The following is an 18,028-nucleotide window of genomic DNA, read 5'->3' as shown; positions in this document are numbered from 1 at the left end:
ATGATCATGATCTGTGACTATTGTTGTATGTACACTGAGAGCGTGGCCAACAAAGAATTCTAATTCTAATTCCAGTTCCAGTTCTAACCCAGTCAAATCATGGTCTGTGTGGTTCTCTCAAGGTCAGGCTGGAGCATCTGATAAACACAGTGGGGGAATGTTTGCTGACTCACCTGTACCTTGTTCTCTGCTGCCTCTCAAAGGCACCTATTGTCCTCCAGGTGAGTCAGTGTTCAGGCAGTCCTGGTGGAGGAGGAACAAGGGGGAAGTCCTGGAAAGATTATAAAATAATGAGGGGACTGAAGTTTGTTTTGTTTTCCCAAAACCACAAGGAAATCCCTTTCTATGGGGCATTGCCAAGATTCTCCACTCTGCCTGTTGTCAGGTGTGAATGCTGTCGCTTGGACACCTGCAAATGGACCGTAGGTTCCATTTTGTTCCCCCGAGCAACCCTGATGTGTTTGTGTTGGGTTTCCCGCCTGAGCAGGGGGTTGGACTAGAGGACCTCCAAGGTCCCATTTGACTCTATTATTCTTTCACAGTAGTTGTCGGTCCTTTCTTTGTCGCATTTTTATTCATAAAAACCACAAATGGAGACTCACAGGGATCTAGAGTTTACAGGGAGTCCTTGAGTTATGAACCATAACGAAGCCCCAAAGTTTCATCGTTAAGTGCGACAGTTTTGAAGGGAGGTTTTGGGTTTTTTTGGCCCCATTGTATGAAATTTCTTGTCACAGTTCTTCAAAGTTGTCACCGGTCAAGTTTATCACCTGGTTGTTAAGTGAATCTTGGTTCCCTGTTGATTTCGCTCGTCGCTGCACCCGTCGTTACTGTGAGTCAGTTGGCAAGCTTCTGAATTTTGATCACATGACCGCAGGGAATGCTGCAACGGTCGTAAGTGTGACAAAAAGACATAGTGGCACTTTTTTCCCAGTGCTGTCATATCTTCGAATAGTCATTAAAGGAATTGTAATTTGAGGACTGTCTATATACTGTGAATGAGGCTTTAGAATAGTCTAAAACCATTTTTTTTAGTGAAATAATAACCCCTTTGGAATCCAAAGTAATCCTCCATTTACAACCATCGATGGAATGACTTTAAAAAGCAATATGCAACCGATCCTCGCACTTATGACCGTTTCAGCATGGCGTGATCAAAATTTGAGTCTTTGGCAGCTATCAGCGTCCTGGGGGGGTCATGTGATCAACTGGCCAGGCTTCCAGTAAGCAAAGTCACTGGGAGAATCTGGATTCAGTTAACGACTGCATGACACATTTAACAACTGCAGTGATTCACTGAACAACCATGGCAAAAAAAGAGTCATAACATGACCCGCCTTACTTAGCAACAGAAGTTGTGTTCTCAATTGTAGTGATAAGAGGAGGATTAACTGGATATATATTGGGATTCTTCCTTCAGTGCTAGAGGGTCAGCTGTCTGGGAAAGGCTGTCCAGAGGCATGTGTAGAGTTCGAAAAGGCAGAGGCTATGATAAGCAGAACCCTGCCAGTCTGCCTGCTTTTTATGTTGCAGATAAAGATAATCCACGACTTACAATTGTTCGTTTAGTGACCAAAGTGGATTATCTTGGCAACTGACTCATATTTATGACAGTTTCTGTATCTCAGAGTCACATAATCCCCTTTTGCGACCTTCCGACGAGCGAAGTCAAAGGGGAAGCCAGATTCACTTAATAACAGTGTGACTCACTTAACAATGGCAGCAATTCCCTGAACAACCGCAGCAAGAAAGTAGAAAAATGGGGCAAAACTCCCTTAATGACCGTCTCGATTAGCAACAGAGGTTTTAGGCTCAATTGTGGTCATAAGTGGAGGACTCTCTGTAGTTTGTGCTGAGCCATGGTGGTTCAACTGGCAAGGAAGAGGATTGCGGTGGGATCTACCAATACAGGTAGTCCTCAACTTACAACAGTTCATTTAGTGACCGCTCAAAGTTACAACAGACCTGAAAAAAGTGACTTATGACTGTTTTTCACAGTTATGACTGTTCCAGCATCCCTGTGATCACATGATCCAAATTCAGATGGTTCAGTTGCAGTGTCCCCAGGTCACCTGATCTGCTTTTATGACGTTCTGACAAGCAAAGTCAATGGGGAAGCCAGATTCACTTAACAACCAGGTGACTAATGTGTCAATGGCAGTGATTCACTTAACAACTGAGGCAAGAAAGGTTGTAAAATGGGTCAACACTCACTTAACAACCGTATCACATAAATTTTGGGCACAATTGTGGGTCGTAAGTCGAGGACTTCCTATACCGGAAGCCAAAAAAGAAATGGAAATGAAATTTCTGATCAGATGAGGCATTTTCCAGGTCTTATCACCAACTTTTCATACAATTTCTCTGTCAGGAGAAATACACATTTGAGCCGCAGATACAGGAAGTTCTCAACTTGCGAACAGAATTGAGCCTAAAATGTCTGATACTAAGTGATACAGTTGTTAAACAGAGGACTATTCTTTTCCAACCACAATTGTCAGGGCCCCTATGGTTGCAATTGTAACTTTCCCCCCCAAAATATTTCTATTTATGCAGGCTGGCATGGAATGGCAAATGTGCAGAACATATACAGGTGAGTCCTTGACTTGCAACAGTTCGTTTAGTGACCGTTCGACGTTACAACATCCCTGAAAAAAGTGACTTGTGATCGTTTTTCACACATGACCGTTGTGGCATCCCATGGGATCAAAATGTGGACGGCTGGCAAGTGACTCATATTTTATGAGAGTCGCAGTGTCCCCTGGGGTCACATGATCCCCTTTTGCGAACTTCAGTCCATGGGGAAGCCGCTTAACAGCCGTGTGACTCAATCACTGCATTGATTCACTTAACAAGTGGTAAGCAATTGTCTCCAAATGGGGCAAAATACACTTAATGACCATCTTGCATGCTCTTTTTGGCAACTGACTCGGTTTACGACATATTTATGCAGTGTCATGTGATCCCCTTTTGCGACCTTCTGACAAGCAAAGTCAATAGAGAGGGCAGATTCGCTTAACAACTGCGTGACTCACTTAATCTCTGCCGTTATTCACTTAACGACTGTCGTAAACAATGTTGCAAAATGGGACAAAACTCACTTAATGTCTATCTTGCCTGCCCTTTTGCGACCTTCTGACCAATGGGGGAAGCCAGATCCACTGAACAACCATGTGACTAACTTAACAACTGCAGGGATTCACTTAACAACGGTTGGAAGGTCATAAAATGGGTCAAGACTCACTTAACAACTATCTTGCTTGCCCTTTTGTGACCTTCTGACCAATGGGGGAAGCCAGATTCACTAAACAACCATGTGACTAACTTAACAACTGCAGGGATTCACTTAACAACGGTGGGAAGGTCGCAAAATGGGTCAAGGCTCACTTAACGACTATCTTGCTTGCCCTTTTGCGACCTTCCAACGAGCAAACTCAATGGGGCGAGCCAGATTCACCAAACAACCGTGCAAATAATTTAACAACAGCTGTGATTCACTTAACAGTGGTGGAAAGAAAGGTCATAAAATGGGGTGGGGGAATCACTTAAGATGTGTCTCGCTTAGCAACGGAAACTTGGGGCTCCATCGCAGTCGTAAGTTGAGGACTATCTGTAAAAAGGAAGTTTCTTGCTGCCAGGGGTTAATATGATAGGGAGGGGACACATGTGAAAAGCAGCAGAAAGACTCCTGAGGGAGGGAACAGCCATTTTGTGAGTGCGCCTCCCCACCCTCGCAATGGTAGCCATGCCCACCTACCTGGCGTATTTTGTGAATGGACGGATGGGGCAGCCCTTATGCAAATGAGCGGGCTCCACCCCCTCTTCAAAGGGAGGGTACACTTTGTGAATGGACCAATGGCATATTTCCCCAGCCATCTTGGGAACGGAAAGAGCTTCCCATTAACCCCAAATGGTGGCTTATCCTTTCTGTAGCCTCCTCAACACTGTCTAACAATGAGCAACCCAAGATTCTGCACAAAGAAAAGAGGCGCCATTTTGTTTCACATTTTGTAAGACCTCGCCTTATAGCCATTCATTTAATTAGTGACTGTTTGAAGTTACAATGGCACTGAAAAGAAAAAAAAAACTTATGACCAGCTTTTCATACTTATGACTATTGCAGCAGCATCCCCACGGTCACCTGATTCGGATACTTGGCGACTGACTTGTATTTACGACAGTTGCAGTGTCCCGGGGTGGGGGTGTCACGTAAACCTCCTTTTGCAACCTTCTAACCAGCAAAGTCCACAGGGAAGCCGGATTCATTTAACGGCCGTGTTCCTAACTTAACCGCGGCAGCGATTCACTTAACCAGGGCAAGAAAGAAAGGTCGTAAAATGGAGCAAAAATGCCCTTAACAGCGGTCTCACAGTCCACAGGCACAGTGGGCTCCATTGCAGTCCTACATCGAGGCCTCCCTGTTATTTTCTCTCACCCAGTGAGCTGAGATGTGCCAAAGAGCCTCCCCCATCTAGTGGCAGTCTATCTGTAAAAAAGTCTAGTCACAGATTTACCGTCTTTTCCATCTAGCACCTGAGACTAGATCCCATGGAATGAATTGATCCCGACCCAGTGGATTCCCCAGAGATCTCTTTCTCTCACACACACACATATACCCATCCACCTACCCAGGTGGGATCCGAGTTCAAATGCTCCCATTATGCACCAAACCTGACGATCGCCCTCAGAAATTGGAATCCGTTACGCCCACAATAGTTGGGGAGCTGAAAAATGGGGCCTACAAAGGTCATCTGCCGGGGGTCAGGAATTTGGGGCCCCCCCGTGAGTCTCTGGGAAGGTGAGTGGGGTCACCTGTACTGTTGGAAAGCAGCCGAGAAGTTCAAAGACTGGGCCGCCCTCAGGTGGAGAAAAATCCTTCCATTTGTTTTTTAAAAAGCAAATTCTTTCATTTGCAAAACAAAATGTAGATCTCCCCCTCCCCGTCCCGAACACAAGGGGGACTCCCCTCCCACCCCCACTCCCCCATTTCAAATTCCATCCAGGTTTGGATTGTGGGGGGAGGAAAACCCCCCACACCTTTTAATACGCTTTTACCCAGGAAGGGCTATCCCGCCTCATTTGCAAATCAGCTTACCACGAATGGAAAGTTGTTCTGACCATAAAATAAGGATTCCCAGCGCGGAGCTGAAAGGACTCACCTGACTGACCTGGGAGGCACACAGGAGATTCCACACCATGGACAACCTGTGGATGGTACGTCCCAGCTGAGGGGGTTGCTGGATGGGGCACCTGGTGGGGAGGGGCAGCAGAAGGGATGGCGGGATGGGCCTGGCATAAGGTTTCAGCGGCCCCTGGTGGGTGGGGAATGGTCCTGGCTAGGATCAGGAAACCGGGCTTGCTTATGTCCTCTCTATCTTTTCCTTCCTTCCTTCCTTCCTTCCTTCCTTCCTTCCTTCCTTCCTTCCTTCCTCCCTTCCTTCCTTCCTCCCCCATTGCTATCTCCTTTCTTCCTCCACTCCTTCCTTCTCCACATCCCCATCTCTTTCATTTCCTTCCTTCCTTCCATTTCCTTTCCTCTTTCCCTCCTTCCTTCTCCTCATTCACATCTCCTTCCTCCCTCCCCCTCTCCTTCTTTAATTTTTCTTTTTTAAATTCTCCCTTCCTTCCTGCCTCCCTCCCTACTTACTTAATACTTCCTTTTTAAAAATCTCTCCTTCCTTCCTTCCTTCCTTCCATCCATCCATCCACCCATCCATCTATCCACCCATCCATCTCCTTTCTTCTGTCTCTCCTTCCTTCTCCTTTCCCATCTCCTTCCTTCCTTCCTTCCTTCCTTCCTTCCTTCCTTCCTTTCATCCATCCATCTATCCACCCATCCATCTCCTTTCTTCTGTCTCTCCTTCCTTCTCCTTTCCCATCTCCTTCCTTCCTTCCTTCCTTCCTTCCTTCCTTCCATCCATCTATCCACCCATCCATCTCCTTTCTTCTGTCTCTCCTTCCTTCTCCTTTCCCATCTCCTTCCTTCCTTCCTTCCTTCCTTCCATCCATCCATCCATCTATCCACCCATCCATCTCCTTTCTTCTGTCTCTCCTTCCTTCTCCTTTCCCATCTTCCTTCCTTCCTTCCTTCCTTCCTTCCTTCCTTCCTTCCTTCCTTCCTTCCTTCCATCCATCTATCCACCCATCCATCTCCTTTCTTCTGTCTCTCCTTCCTTCTCCTTTCCCATCTCCTTCCTTCCTTCCTTCCTTCCTTCCATCCATCCATCCATCTATCCACCCATCCATCTCCTTTCTTCTGTCTCTCCTTCCTTCTCCTTTCCCATCTCCTTCCTTCCTTCCTTCCTTCCTTCCTTCCTTCCTTCCTTCCTTCCTTCCTTCCTTCCTTCCATCCATCTATCCACCCATCCATCTCTCCTTTCTTCTGTCTCTCCTTCCTTCTCCTTTCCCATCTCCTTCCTTCCTTCCTTCCTTCCTTCCTTCCTTCCTTCCTTCCTTCCTTCCTTCCTTCCTTCCTTCCATCCATCTATCCACCCATCATCCATCTCCTTTCTTCTGTCTCTCCTTCCTTCTCCTTTCCCATCTCCTTCCTTCGTTCCTTCCTTCCTTCCTTCTTCCTTCCTTCCTTCCATCTATCTATCCACCCATCCATCTTCTTTCTTCTGTCTCTCCTTCCTTCTCCTTTCCCATCTCCTTCCTTCCTTCTTTCCTTCCTTCCTTCCTTCCTTCCTTCCATCCATCTATCCACCCATCCATCTTCTTTCTTCTGTCTCTCCTTCCTTCTCCTTTCCCATCTCCTTCCTTCCTTCCTTCCTTCCTTCCATCCATCCATCTATCTATCCACCCATCCATCTCCTTTCTTCTGTCTCTCCTTCCTTCTCCTTTCCCATCTCCTTCCTTCCTTCCTTCCTTCCTTCCTTCCTTCCTTCCATCCATCTATCCACCCATCCATCTCCTTTCTTCTGTCTCTCCTTCCTTCTCCTTTCCCATCTCCTTCCTTCCTTCCTTCCTTCCTTCCTTCCTTCCTTCCTTCCTTCCTTCCTTCCTTCCTTCCTTCCATCCATCTATCCACCCATCCATCTCCTTTCTTCTGTCTCTCCTTCCTTCTCCTTTCCCATCTCCTTCCTTCCTTCCTTCCTTCCTTCCATCCATCCATCCATCTATCCACCCATCCATCTCCTTTCTTCTGTCTCTCCTTCCTTCTCCTTTCCCATCTCCTTCCTTCCTTCCTTCCTTCCTTCCTTCCTTCCTTCCTTCCTTCCTTCCATCCATCTATCCACCCATCCATCTCCTTTCTTCTGTCTCTCCTTCCTTCTCCTTTCCCATCTCCTTCCTTCCTTCCTTCCTTCCTTCCTTCCTTCCTTCCTTCCTTCCTTCCTTCCTTCCATCCATCTATCCACCCATCCATCTCCTTTCTTCTGTCTCTCCTTCCTCTCCTTTCCCATCTCCTTCCTTCCTTCCTTCCTTCCTTCCTTCCTTCCTTCCTTCCATCTATCCACCCATCCATCTCCTTTCTTCTGTCTCTCCTTCCTTCTCCTTTCCCATCTCCTTCCTTCCTTCCTTCCTTCCTTCCTTCCTTCCTTCCTTCCATCTATCTACCCATCCATCTCCTTTCTTCTGTCTCTCCTTCCTTCTCCTTTCCCATCTCCTTCCTTCCTTCCTTCCTTCCTTCCTTCCTTCCTTCCATCTATCCACCCATCCATCTTCTTTCTTCTGTCTCTCCTTCCTTCTCCTTTCCCATCTCCTTCCTTCCTTCCTTCCTTCCTTCCTTCCTTCCTTCCTTCCTTCCTTCCTTCCTTCCTTCCATCTATCCACCCATCCATCTCCTTTCTTCTGTCTCTCCTTCCTTCTCCTTTCCCATCTCCTTCCTTCCTTCCTTCCTTCCTTCCTTCCTTCCTTCCTTCCTTCCTTCCTTCCTTCCTTCCTTCCTTCCATCCATCTATCCACCCATCCATCTTCTTTCTTCTGTCTCTCCTTCCTTCTCCTTTCCCATCTCCTTCCTTCCTTCCTGCCTTCTTCTCATTCTCATCTCCCTCCATCCCTTCCCCCACTTCTCCCTCTTTTCTTCTTTCCCTCCTTCTCTTTCTCCTTTCCATCGTCTTCCTTTCTTCTCCACATTCTCATCTCCTTCCCTCCCTTCCCATTCACACGTCTTTCCTTTCTCCTTCCCTTCCTTTTCTTTCCTTTCCCAAGTCAGTTTTGATACCCAGCAACTCCCAGTTAATCCCAGGAGGTTTTGGGGGATGAATTTGTGATCCAACTAGCTGAAACCCACCCAGATGGCTTTCTGACTCAGAACTAGAACTCCCCTCCCCATTTTCCTTGCCTCTTAACCAGGGGTGGGATTCAAATTTTTTAACAACCGGTTCTGTGGGCGTGGCTTAGTTGGTGGGCGTGGCCAATGCAATATCACTCACATCAAGGCATGCATCTCCTCGCCTGGCCTCTCATGACTGTGGGGATGCTGCAACAGTTATAAGTGTGAAAAATGGTCATAAGTCGCTTTTTTCAGTGCCATTGTAACTTTGAATGGTCATTCCACACAAGCAAAGTACCAGCAAAGGAGGGGGAAAAAATTCCAGAGAAGTTCCTGAGACAGGAAGTCTAGTCCTGCCAAGAATGTAATAAGGGTTAACAGAGAGGCAGTTTCTGTAAGCAACACCAGAATGTTTCCTTCCTGCCTTCCTTACAGGATTAGGCCACTAATTTCTTCTAACATCCGGTTCTCTGAACTGCTTAGAATGTTAACAACCGGTTCTGGCGAATAGGTGCAAACTGGTAGAATCCCACCCCTGGTCTTAACCTCCAAGGTCCCTTCCAACTCTTGTTATTCTATTCTATTCTATTCCTCAGTTCAAAATCTCAGTGTGGGTGGTGTGTGTTTGTGACAAACAGCCTATGTGCATTGTTACCAAGTCAGGTTTCGTGATTACTTTAGATTGGGGGTATCCAATCTTGGGCACTTTAACACCTGTATTTTCAAGCAGTCAAGGTGGGACAGCCCCAAAGCCTTGTGCCTTAAGTGTTCTGCAGAAACAGATCCAAGTGTGGCTGTTGACCAGGGTTGTGTGTCGGTGAGTGAACGTAAGCCAACGCTAACACAGTGAGGCAGTATCGTTTGTAAACTCCTGCCAAGATTTCATTCGGTGAAAGGGATGTTTAGCCACGATCTTCCTTACCTTAAGTTGTCCAACTTGGCCACTTTAAGACTTGTGGACTTCAACTCCCAGAGTTCCCATAGCCAACAAGATTTTACCAGAATTCAACATGGATCGGCTAAGAAGAAACGTGGCTAGACTATTCTATTTTTTGATAGGGTAACTTTAATAATAGATAGTGGGAACACGGTCGATGTAATATATCTTGACTTCAGCAAAGCAAGGGAAAAAAAGAGCTGGCTGGGGAATTCTGGGAGTTGAAGTCCAGGAGTCTTAAAAGTAAGCAGCACCTTTGCATGGTCAGAGAAGGGTGGGAAGCCCCCAAACCTCTGGAAGATCCCAATTTACTCCTTGGGACCCCTGCCCCATTGCCAGATTCCCCTCCACCCCCACCCCTCCAATCCTCTCTTCTTCTTCCAGGCCGTCATCAGTGTCCTGTTCTTAGCTTCCTTTCTACACCAAACCCACGGGTGCTTTTCAAAGTATGATTGCTGCACGGACAACAAGATCGACACTTTGGGAAAAGACCTCCAAGTGAGCGACCCAATCTTTACCTCTCCCTCTGCCCCGGTTTCAGCCACAGATTGCCAAGCATTGTCCAAAGGCACCGTGGCCCAACGATCCATCTCTCCTTGGAGTTACTGGTAAGAAAAAACATCGACCAAATTGAGCCTCAAATGTTGTTAAGGTATTGAGTTTAAGAGTTGACCAGTTGCTGTAAGGCTGATGCAATGATGAATTAGCATGGCATGGCTATTACCTTTTTAAGACTACGTATGGGTCCACAGAAGTCTTTACCCCTTTAAGAGGTATCTATATAAAGGTAGCCATTAGAGATGTGTTTTTCTCTCCTTGTGTCCTGTCTTCATTGCAGAGTTCTCCATGTAGAGTTAAGAAGATTGATTGCTTGTCAGGTATTTGCCTACCCTGTATATGTCTTATAGATAAACCACTGTTAAATATCTAAGCCTCTGTGTGCTGTGTTTTGTTCCTGGGTCGTCTCACAATAACAGTCACGCTGCAAATGCTCTGACAAACTTTTGTCTTGCTAAGAAAGAAAGGTTGTTCAGTGAGTTTTGCCCTGTTTTATGACCTTTACTTGTCACCGTTGTTAAGTGAACCGCTGCAGTTATTAAGTGAGGAACATGGTTGTTAAGTGAATCTAGCTTCCCCATTGACTGTGCTGGTCAGAAGTTTGCAAAAGGGCAAATCGCGTGACCCTGGGACACTGCCACCGTCATAAATACCAGTCAGTTGCCAAGCCTTTGAATTCTGATCACATGACCACCAGGAGGATGTTGTAATGGGTTGTTAAGTGTGAAAAACAGTTGCAGGGGACTTTTTCCCAGTGCTGTTGTAACTTTGAACAATCACTAAATGGACGGTCGTAGGTCGAAGACTACCTTTAGAATGACAGTGGCAAAAGAAAGAAAAGATTTTATTATGATTTTAAATTTTATTTAAAGTTATTTTCATTAAACCAAGATTTAAAAAGAAAAACAGGTAGAAGCTTTCAGGAATTGCAGATCACTTCTGTGGGACACATGGCACAATTAGACAGGTCCTCGCACTTATGACCATCCCAGCGTTCCCCACAGTCACGTGATCAAAATTTGGTCTCTGGGCAACCGGCATGTATTTACAATGGTTGCTATGTTCCAGGGTCATGTGATCTCCATTTGCGACCGTTTCAGACAGCTTTCCACAAGCCAAAATGGAGGAAGTCAGATTCATTTAATGATGGTGTGATTCACTTAGCAACTGCAGTGATTCGCTTAACAACCACGGCAAAAAAAGTCATAAAATCGGCCACAAGTCACTGATTGAGCAAGAGAAATTCTGCCTGTCATTCCAGTTGTGGTTGTAAGCCGAGGTCTACACCTAAATTGAAGGGAAACAGGTGGGTTAAGCCGATGCAATTTATACACAATTGCAAAAAATTGATAAATTGATAAATTGCTTGCCATCATGCACAAATGGAGTTTTAGCAATTTAATTCATGATTGCAAATAATTTATTGATCAGTAGTTGTGGTCTTAAGCTGAGGGCGATTAGCAATTGATAAATTGCATCTGCTTAACATATTGGGCCTTCCGCAACCTGCTTCACTTCAATTTAAGGGAAGTCCTAGGTTTATGACCACAATTGCTAACTGATAAATTCCTTGCAATCGTAAATTAAATCGCTAAAACTCCGTTCATTTTTCTAAGACAGCCTTTTGACACAGCAGGTTTGATTTCAGCACAACCCCTCGCTCAAGGCTGCTGCTAAAATCTCATTTTCTACTAAATCTAGCTGCCTGTTGTTTTTTTCAAACGTGGCCCGTTTAAGATGGGTGGACTTCAACTCCCAGAATTCCCCAACCAGCATGAATTCTGGGAGTTGTAGTTCACCCCCTCTTAAAGGGGCCACATTTGAAAAACATTAACTGAATTGAACTGGTGCCATCTCTTATGGAGTCACCCCTTGCTTATTTCTTCTCTGTCCCCACTCTATGATCTCCTGGCTTGGACTAGAAGACCTCCAAAGTTCCCTCCAAGTTTGTCATTCTGTTATTTTAAATTATTATTTTTAAAAATGATTTTTATTGATTTTCTATTAATTACATTCCTCAGTACTTAATAAACATCGTGTTGTCTGGGTATTTAATTTTGCTTAGCAGTACAAATGCCATTCTTATTCTTCACCCCCTTTTTTTTCAAACCACTGGTAAAATAAATTCCAAGTTTGATAATATTCTGTGTCTTCTTTCTGTTTGATTTTTCAATGGAAGTCTATCCGTTTCTGTGCAGTCTAATATCTTCTTACTTATCACTTCACCTCGAGGTGTTTCTTCATCTTTCCAATATTGGGTGGAGATAATCCTTGCAGCTGTTAAAACATGTAGTACTAAATACATAGTACTTCTCTTATCAATTTTTTTCTGATATCATCCCTAATAAAAACAGTTCCTAAACCTAAATTCTTATCCATCCTGCAAAGACAAACGGCATCCATCTTGAAATCCCAAAGATGCTTTTTTTCTTTTTTTAATAAATATTTTTATTGTTTTGTATCACAAATTCCATTTCTATATTGAACAGTATGTTTTCTAGGTGTCCAAAGGTGTCACTATCATTATAATCATGTACATAAAATCATATATGATAATATCAATCGTTATTAAAAAAAAGTACACTATTTTCCAAATTGACATCAGTTATATAATCATCAGAATATTTGCTAGTCAGTTTTTTTTTCCTGTGTAGTCTATATTTTCACATAAATCCACTCATCTGTATCTATCTACTAATCATTTGTAGAAAAAGTTCCCATGTTATAAAATATTCCAAATCTTTTTCTTTAATTTTTTAGAGTTAACCTTTTAGAGTTAACCTGTTTCTGCACATTCCAGAATTTTTTTGATTATATTATCTTTTATATATTATATTATGCTTTTTTTCAAGAGACAAAAGTTTCTGGTTTTTCTTTCGAAGATGTTTTGCTTCTCATCCAAGAAGCTTCTTCAGCTCTGAAGAAGGAGAACTGAAGAAGCTTCATAGAGAAGAAGCAAAATGTCTTCAAAGGAAAAAAAAAACTAGAAAGTCCAGTTTTCTCTTGGGGAAAAAAAAAAAGGCACCTTTCGGACGATGACCTGGATGACTTGTGAATTTCTACAGATCTTGAAAATGAGACCTTCTCCTTCCCCACAACTTTGGGTGGGCTTCTGGTGCCGGGTGCGATTCTTACCTGACTCTCCTTGTCTCCCCCAGGAAGGATTTCAACGCCACCCGTTACCCGCAGAACCTCTGGCAAGCGTCCTGCTCTTGCGACCATTGTCTGTCCTTCCACTCGAGCCCTCGGCACGACACCCTCAGCACCTACAACAGCTTGGAAAAGAGGGGCAATTCGGTCACTGTGCGAAGCAGCATTCTGGTCTTCTATCGGAAAGAGTGTCCCGACAGAAAAGGATGGTTTTACCTACAACCCCACAATTATGAGCTTAACGTGTCTTGCGCTTGTGTGGTTCCCAGGTACTCAAGCAAGGGCAGGAAATAGTTAAGATCTTTAAATAATATATATAGCACCCAGCGCCAGTGGTGGGATTCAAATAATTTAACAACCGCTTCTCTGCCTAATGATTTTTTCCAACAACCAGTTCCACCAGAAGTGGGATTCAATTTTTTTTTTACTAACGGTTCTGTGGTTGTGGTTTGGTGGGCATGGCAGGGGAAGGATACTGCAAAATCATTCCTCCCCATCCCACTAACCTACTTTCCAGCTCCGTTCTCCTGGGCAGGGCAATCAAAGAAGACCCAGCCAATCAGCTGGGACTCGAAAGGTGGAAAATAGATGGGGGCGGGGCCAGTCAGAGGCGGGATTTGCCAGTTCTCCGAACTAGTCAAAATTTTACGCTACCAGTTCTCGGGAACCGGTAAGAACCGGCTGAATATCACCTCTGCAGTTCATCAACAACCGGTTCTCCCAAACAGGTGCGAACCGGTTGAATCCCACCACCGCCTGGCGCTCATGAACAGATTGCTTAGCGTCCACCGTTAGCGACTCTCCAAATTAACAATGGCACCAGAAATTTACGTCCATGGCAGCATCCCCAACGCCATAGGTCGTCCTCAACGTACGACCACAATTGAGCCCAACCTTTAGGAAGCTGAGTGAGTTTTCGCCCTGTTTTTATAAACTTCCTTGCCCTCCGCGGCTCAGCGAATCACTGCAGTTTGTTAAGTGAGTAACCCGTTCGTTAAGTGAATCTGGTTGGTTTTGCTGGTCAAATAGGTTGCAAAAGGGGAATTCCGTGACTTCAGGGCGGTCATAAAGGTGAGTCGGTTGCCCAGCATTTGAATTTCGATCGCAGGCCCATAGGGGTGTGGAAACGATTGTAAGTATGGTGGGGGGAAAAAACCCAACTTTTTTTCAGGGCTGTTGCAACTTTAGCAGTCACTAAAATGAACTGTCGTAAGTTGAGGACTACTTGTATATGTATTGTATATTTACAATGGAGTCATGTGATTGCCGTTTGCAACCGTCCCAGCTGGTGAGTCCAATGGGGGGAAGCCAGATTCACTTAACAACCACATGATTCACTTAACGACTGTAAGGATTCATGTAACAATGGCAAAAAAGGGGGTCGGAAAATCAGGCCCATCTGACTCCTAAACCGTCTTGCTTAGAGACTAAAATTCTTGCCTCAATTCTGGTCATAAGTCAAGGACTGCAGGCATGGCTAAATTTTAATTTTATATGTAATAAAATACAGGACTCATACAGAATGCAGTATGATCAGAAAGGAGATAGTGGTTTAAATGTATTAGAAACATCTGTGCATTTGAATAATGTTTGTGCTAGATAACTTTAGTGTTATCATGATTTGTATTTTTTCTTTCTTTCAATTTATATGAAATGAATTTTTATGTTAATGAGATTTTACCCTTTGGGTAATGAAATATTTGCAAGAAAACAAGCTCAGAGAGCACCAAGGATTCCTTCCTTTTAATATATTCCTTTTTTTCCCTTCTTCTCTTTGTCAATGTATCTCCAATGTTATTCCCCTTGCATATTGCTCCTTCCCCGCCCCCACGTTTTTGTTATGAATGAAAAACAATAAAATATAATTAAATAAAATTTAAAAAGCAGCTGTTCCTTCCTTGGCAGCCTTCTTAGACAGACCAGATAGGAAACGAGACCAAGTTAGCTAACTCTAAATCAATAGAATAGAATAGAATAGAATAGAATAGAATAGAATAGAATAGAATAGAATAGAATAGAATAGAATGCTTTATTGGCCAAGTGTGATTGGACACACAAGGAATTTATCTTGGTGCAAATGCTCTCAGTGTGCATAAAAGAAAAGATACATTCATCAAGAGTCAAGAATCATAAGGTACAATATTAAATGTACCTTGTTAATAATAGTCAAATCAAATCATACTAGGAAATAGTCAATATACATTGTAAGAATACAAGCGACAAAGTTACAGTCATACATCACAAGTGGGAGGGGACGGGTGATAAGGAGTGATGAGAAGATTAACGGTAATAGTAGTGCAGACTTTGTAAATAGTTGGACAGTGTTGTGGGAATTATTTGTTTAGCAGAGCGATGGCGTTCAGGGAAAAACTGTCCTTGTGTCTAGTTGTTCTGGTGTGCAGTGCTTTATAGCATCGTTTTGAGGGTAGGAGTTGAAGCAGTTTATGTCCAGGATGTGAGGGGTCTGTAAATATTTTCACATCCCTCTTTTTGACTCATGCAGTATACAGGAAGCATATCAATGGAAGGCAGGTTGGTAGTAATTGTTTTTTTCTGCAGTCCTAATTAATCTCTGGAGTCTGCGTCTGTCCCGTTGGGTTGCAGAATCTTATTATAAGGGTAAATTAACATAATTTTTTTTGCAAGTCTCGAAGTACAAATCTCCCTTTTTATGGCCTGAAAAGTTCTTTCCGAACATGTTATTAGGCAGTTCTGGACTATGCTGACTCTTATCTTATTTGCAAAGAAAAGCAACTAAGAGGATTAAAGGCCTGGAGACTAAAACATAGGAAGAACAATTGCAGGATTTGGGTTTGGCCAGTCTTCCCTTCAGGTGTTTTGGAGAATAGATTGATCCCCTCGTTTTTTGTGGCAGACCCTCAAATATTGGAAGATTGCCATCATGTCACCCTGGTTCTTCTTTTCAATAGGCTGGGTAGATCCGGTTACTGCAATCGTTTTTCGTAGGTTTTAACTTCTAGGCCCCCTCATCATTTTTGTTATGACCATGATGGCGTTTACAGCTTGACTTCCGCAGTTGTGGGTACTTCATCCCTGTAGGTTTTTAAGACGAGATTGGACAACCAGTTTGCCTCTGAAATGGTAGAGGGTCTCCTGCTTGAGCAAGGGGCTGGACTAGAAGACCTCCAAGGTCCCTTCCAGTTCTATTCTGATTGTGTCACAGTTATAACTTAGGACGATACTACAAAAAATATGTTGACATTTGGAAAAAGTTCAAAGAAGAAGCAACTAAGATGATCAAAGGCCTGGAGACTAAAACATATGAAGAATGGTTGTAAGAATTGGGTTTGAAAATAAGGACTTAGGGGTCACATGATAGCAGCCTCCTAATATTTGGGGGGCTGCCCCAAAGAAGAGGACCCCTCTATTCTCCAAAGCACCTGAAGGCAGGACAAGAAGCAATGGATGGAAACTAATCAAGGAGAGAAGCAACTTAGAACTAAGGATAATTTTCCTGACAGTTAGAACCATTAATCAATGGAACAACTTGTCTCCGGAAATCGTGGGTGCTGCATCACTGGAGGTTGTTTAAGTAGAGATTGGGCAACTATTTGTGTGAAATGGTGTAGAGTCTCCTGCCAAAGCAGGGAGCTGGACTAGAAGACCTCCAAGGTCCCTTTCAGCTCTATTCTGATTGTTTATTGATTATCTGACAGTTCTCCGAGAAGCATTTTTTAACAACCGTGGGAAAAAAGATTGTAAAATTGGGCATGTCTCACTTAGCAACAGAAATTCTGGTCCCCATTGCTATCGTATTGTAAAAGATGTCTCTGATCAAGTGCAAAGTTTCCTCTCTCAGTCAATAATCACCTGTCTCCCCAAATCTAGTCTTCATACTTAGGACCGGTTCTGAAGTTATGAAAACCCACCCCCTTGGAAATATGCATGGCCATATTTTGGGAACTTGGCTATTGGTCTGCATTTATGGATGCTTGTGCAGGGGTGGGATTCTACCAGTTCGCACCTATTCGCTGGGAACAGTTGTTAACATTCTAAGCAGTTTGGAGAAACGGATGTTAGAAGAAATTTCTGGGCTAATCCTGTAAGGAAGGCGGGAAGGAAACATTCTGGTATTGCTTACAGAAACTGCCTCTTCATTAACCCTTATTATATTCTTGGCAGGACTAGACTTCCTGTCTCAGGAACCTCTCTGGAGTTTATTTCCCCTCCTTTGCTGGTACTTTGCTTGTGTGGAGTGACCATTAAAAGTTACAATGGCACTGAAAAAAGCGACTTATGACCATTTTTCACACTTACGACTGTTGCGGCATCCCCATAGCCATGAGAGGCCAGGCGAGAAGATGTGTGCCTCGATGTGAGTGATATTGAGTTGGCCACACCCAGCCAATAACATGACCACCAAGCCATGTCCACCCAGTCACATGACCACCAAGCCACGCCCACCATCTAAGCCACACCCACAGAACTGGTTGTTAAAAATTTTGAATCCCACCCCTGCGCTTCTGGTTTCCTACAGTCATGTGTGACCGATTTATGGCAGTTTCCCCCCCAATGTTTATTTTCAGGTTTTGGGGAAAACACCCATAGGAAACATTGGGTTTGCTTAACAACCACTGCAAAAATGGTTCTGAAATCAGGTCTGGTCAGATGACTTGTTATAATGATTATCGTTACTGAATGTACTTCCAGAATCGGCAGGCCTTGCATTTATGATATGCCATATGCTAGAGAGAGAGAGAGAGAGAAAGAGAGAGAGAGAGAGAGAGAGAGAGATGATAGATAATAAGATAGAATAACCGAATAACCAAGGATAATAGATGATAGATAGAGGATATAGATAGATAGATAATTGATAGATAGATAGATAGATAGATAGATAGATAGATAGATAGATAGATAGATAGATAGATAGATAGATAGTCAGACAGACAGACAGATAGAATAACCAAATGATAGATGATAGATAGATAATTGATAGGCTAGATAATGATATATAAATAGCTAGCTAGTTAGACAGACAGATGATAGATGATAGACATAGATACAGATAGATGATAGAGATATAGATTAAATAGATAGATTAAATAAATATTGATAAGTAGATAGATAGCCAGATAGCTAGACACAGATGATAGATGATGATAGATAGATACAGATAGATGATAGACAAATAGACAAACAGATAC

At 43.5% G+C, this 18,028-nt stretch overlaps 1 protein-coding gene across 1 annotated transcript; it reads left to right on the top strand.

Annotated features, from left to right (window-relative positions):
- Positions 1 to 5,196: 5,196 nt before the first annotated feature.
- IL25 (interleukin 25) lies at positions 5,197 to 13,154 on the top strand. The gene is made up of 3 exons (XM_026719526.1): positions 5,197 to 5,214; positions 9,537 to 9,760; positions 12,869 to 13,154. Exons 1-3 carry the CDS (start codon positions 5,197 to 5,199, stop codon positions 13,152 to 13,154), a joined length of 528 nt encoding a protein of 175 aa, XP_026575311.1.
- The last annotated feature ends 4,874 nt before the right edge of the window (positions 13,155 to 18,028 follow it).

This window comes from Pseudonaja textilis, chromosome Z (genome assembly GCF_049901715.1).
Source record: "Pseudonaja textilis isolate UNSWEBS1 chromosome Z, rPseTex1.2, whole genome shotgun sequence".
Taxonomy (NCBI): domain Eukaryota; kingdom Metazoa; phylum Chordata; class Lepidosauria; order Squamata; family Elapidae; genus Pseudonaja; species Pseudonaja textilis.
This window is presented reverse-complemented; position numbering and strand designations above follow the sequence as displayed.

Bases quoted from the DNA above. Each gene is read 5' to 3' on its own strand.
- IL25 (XM_026719526.1), top strand. The intron at 9,761-12,868 runs GTAAGAAAAAAC...TGTCTCCCCCAG, and splicing joins ATCTCTCCTTGGAGTTACTG to GAAGGATTTCAACGCCACCC.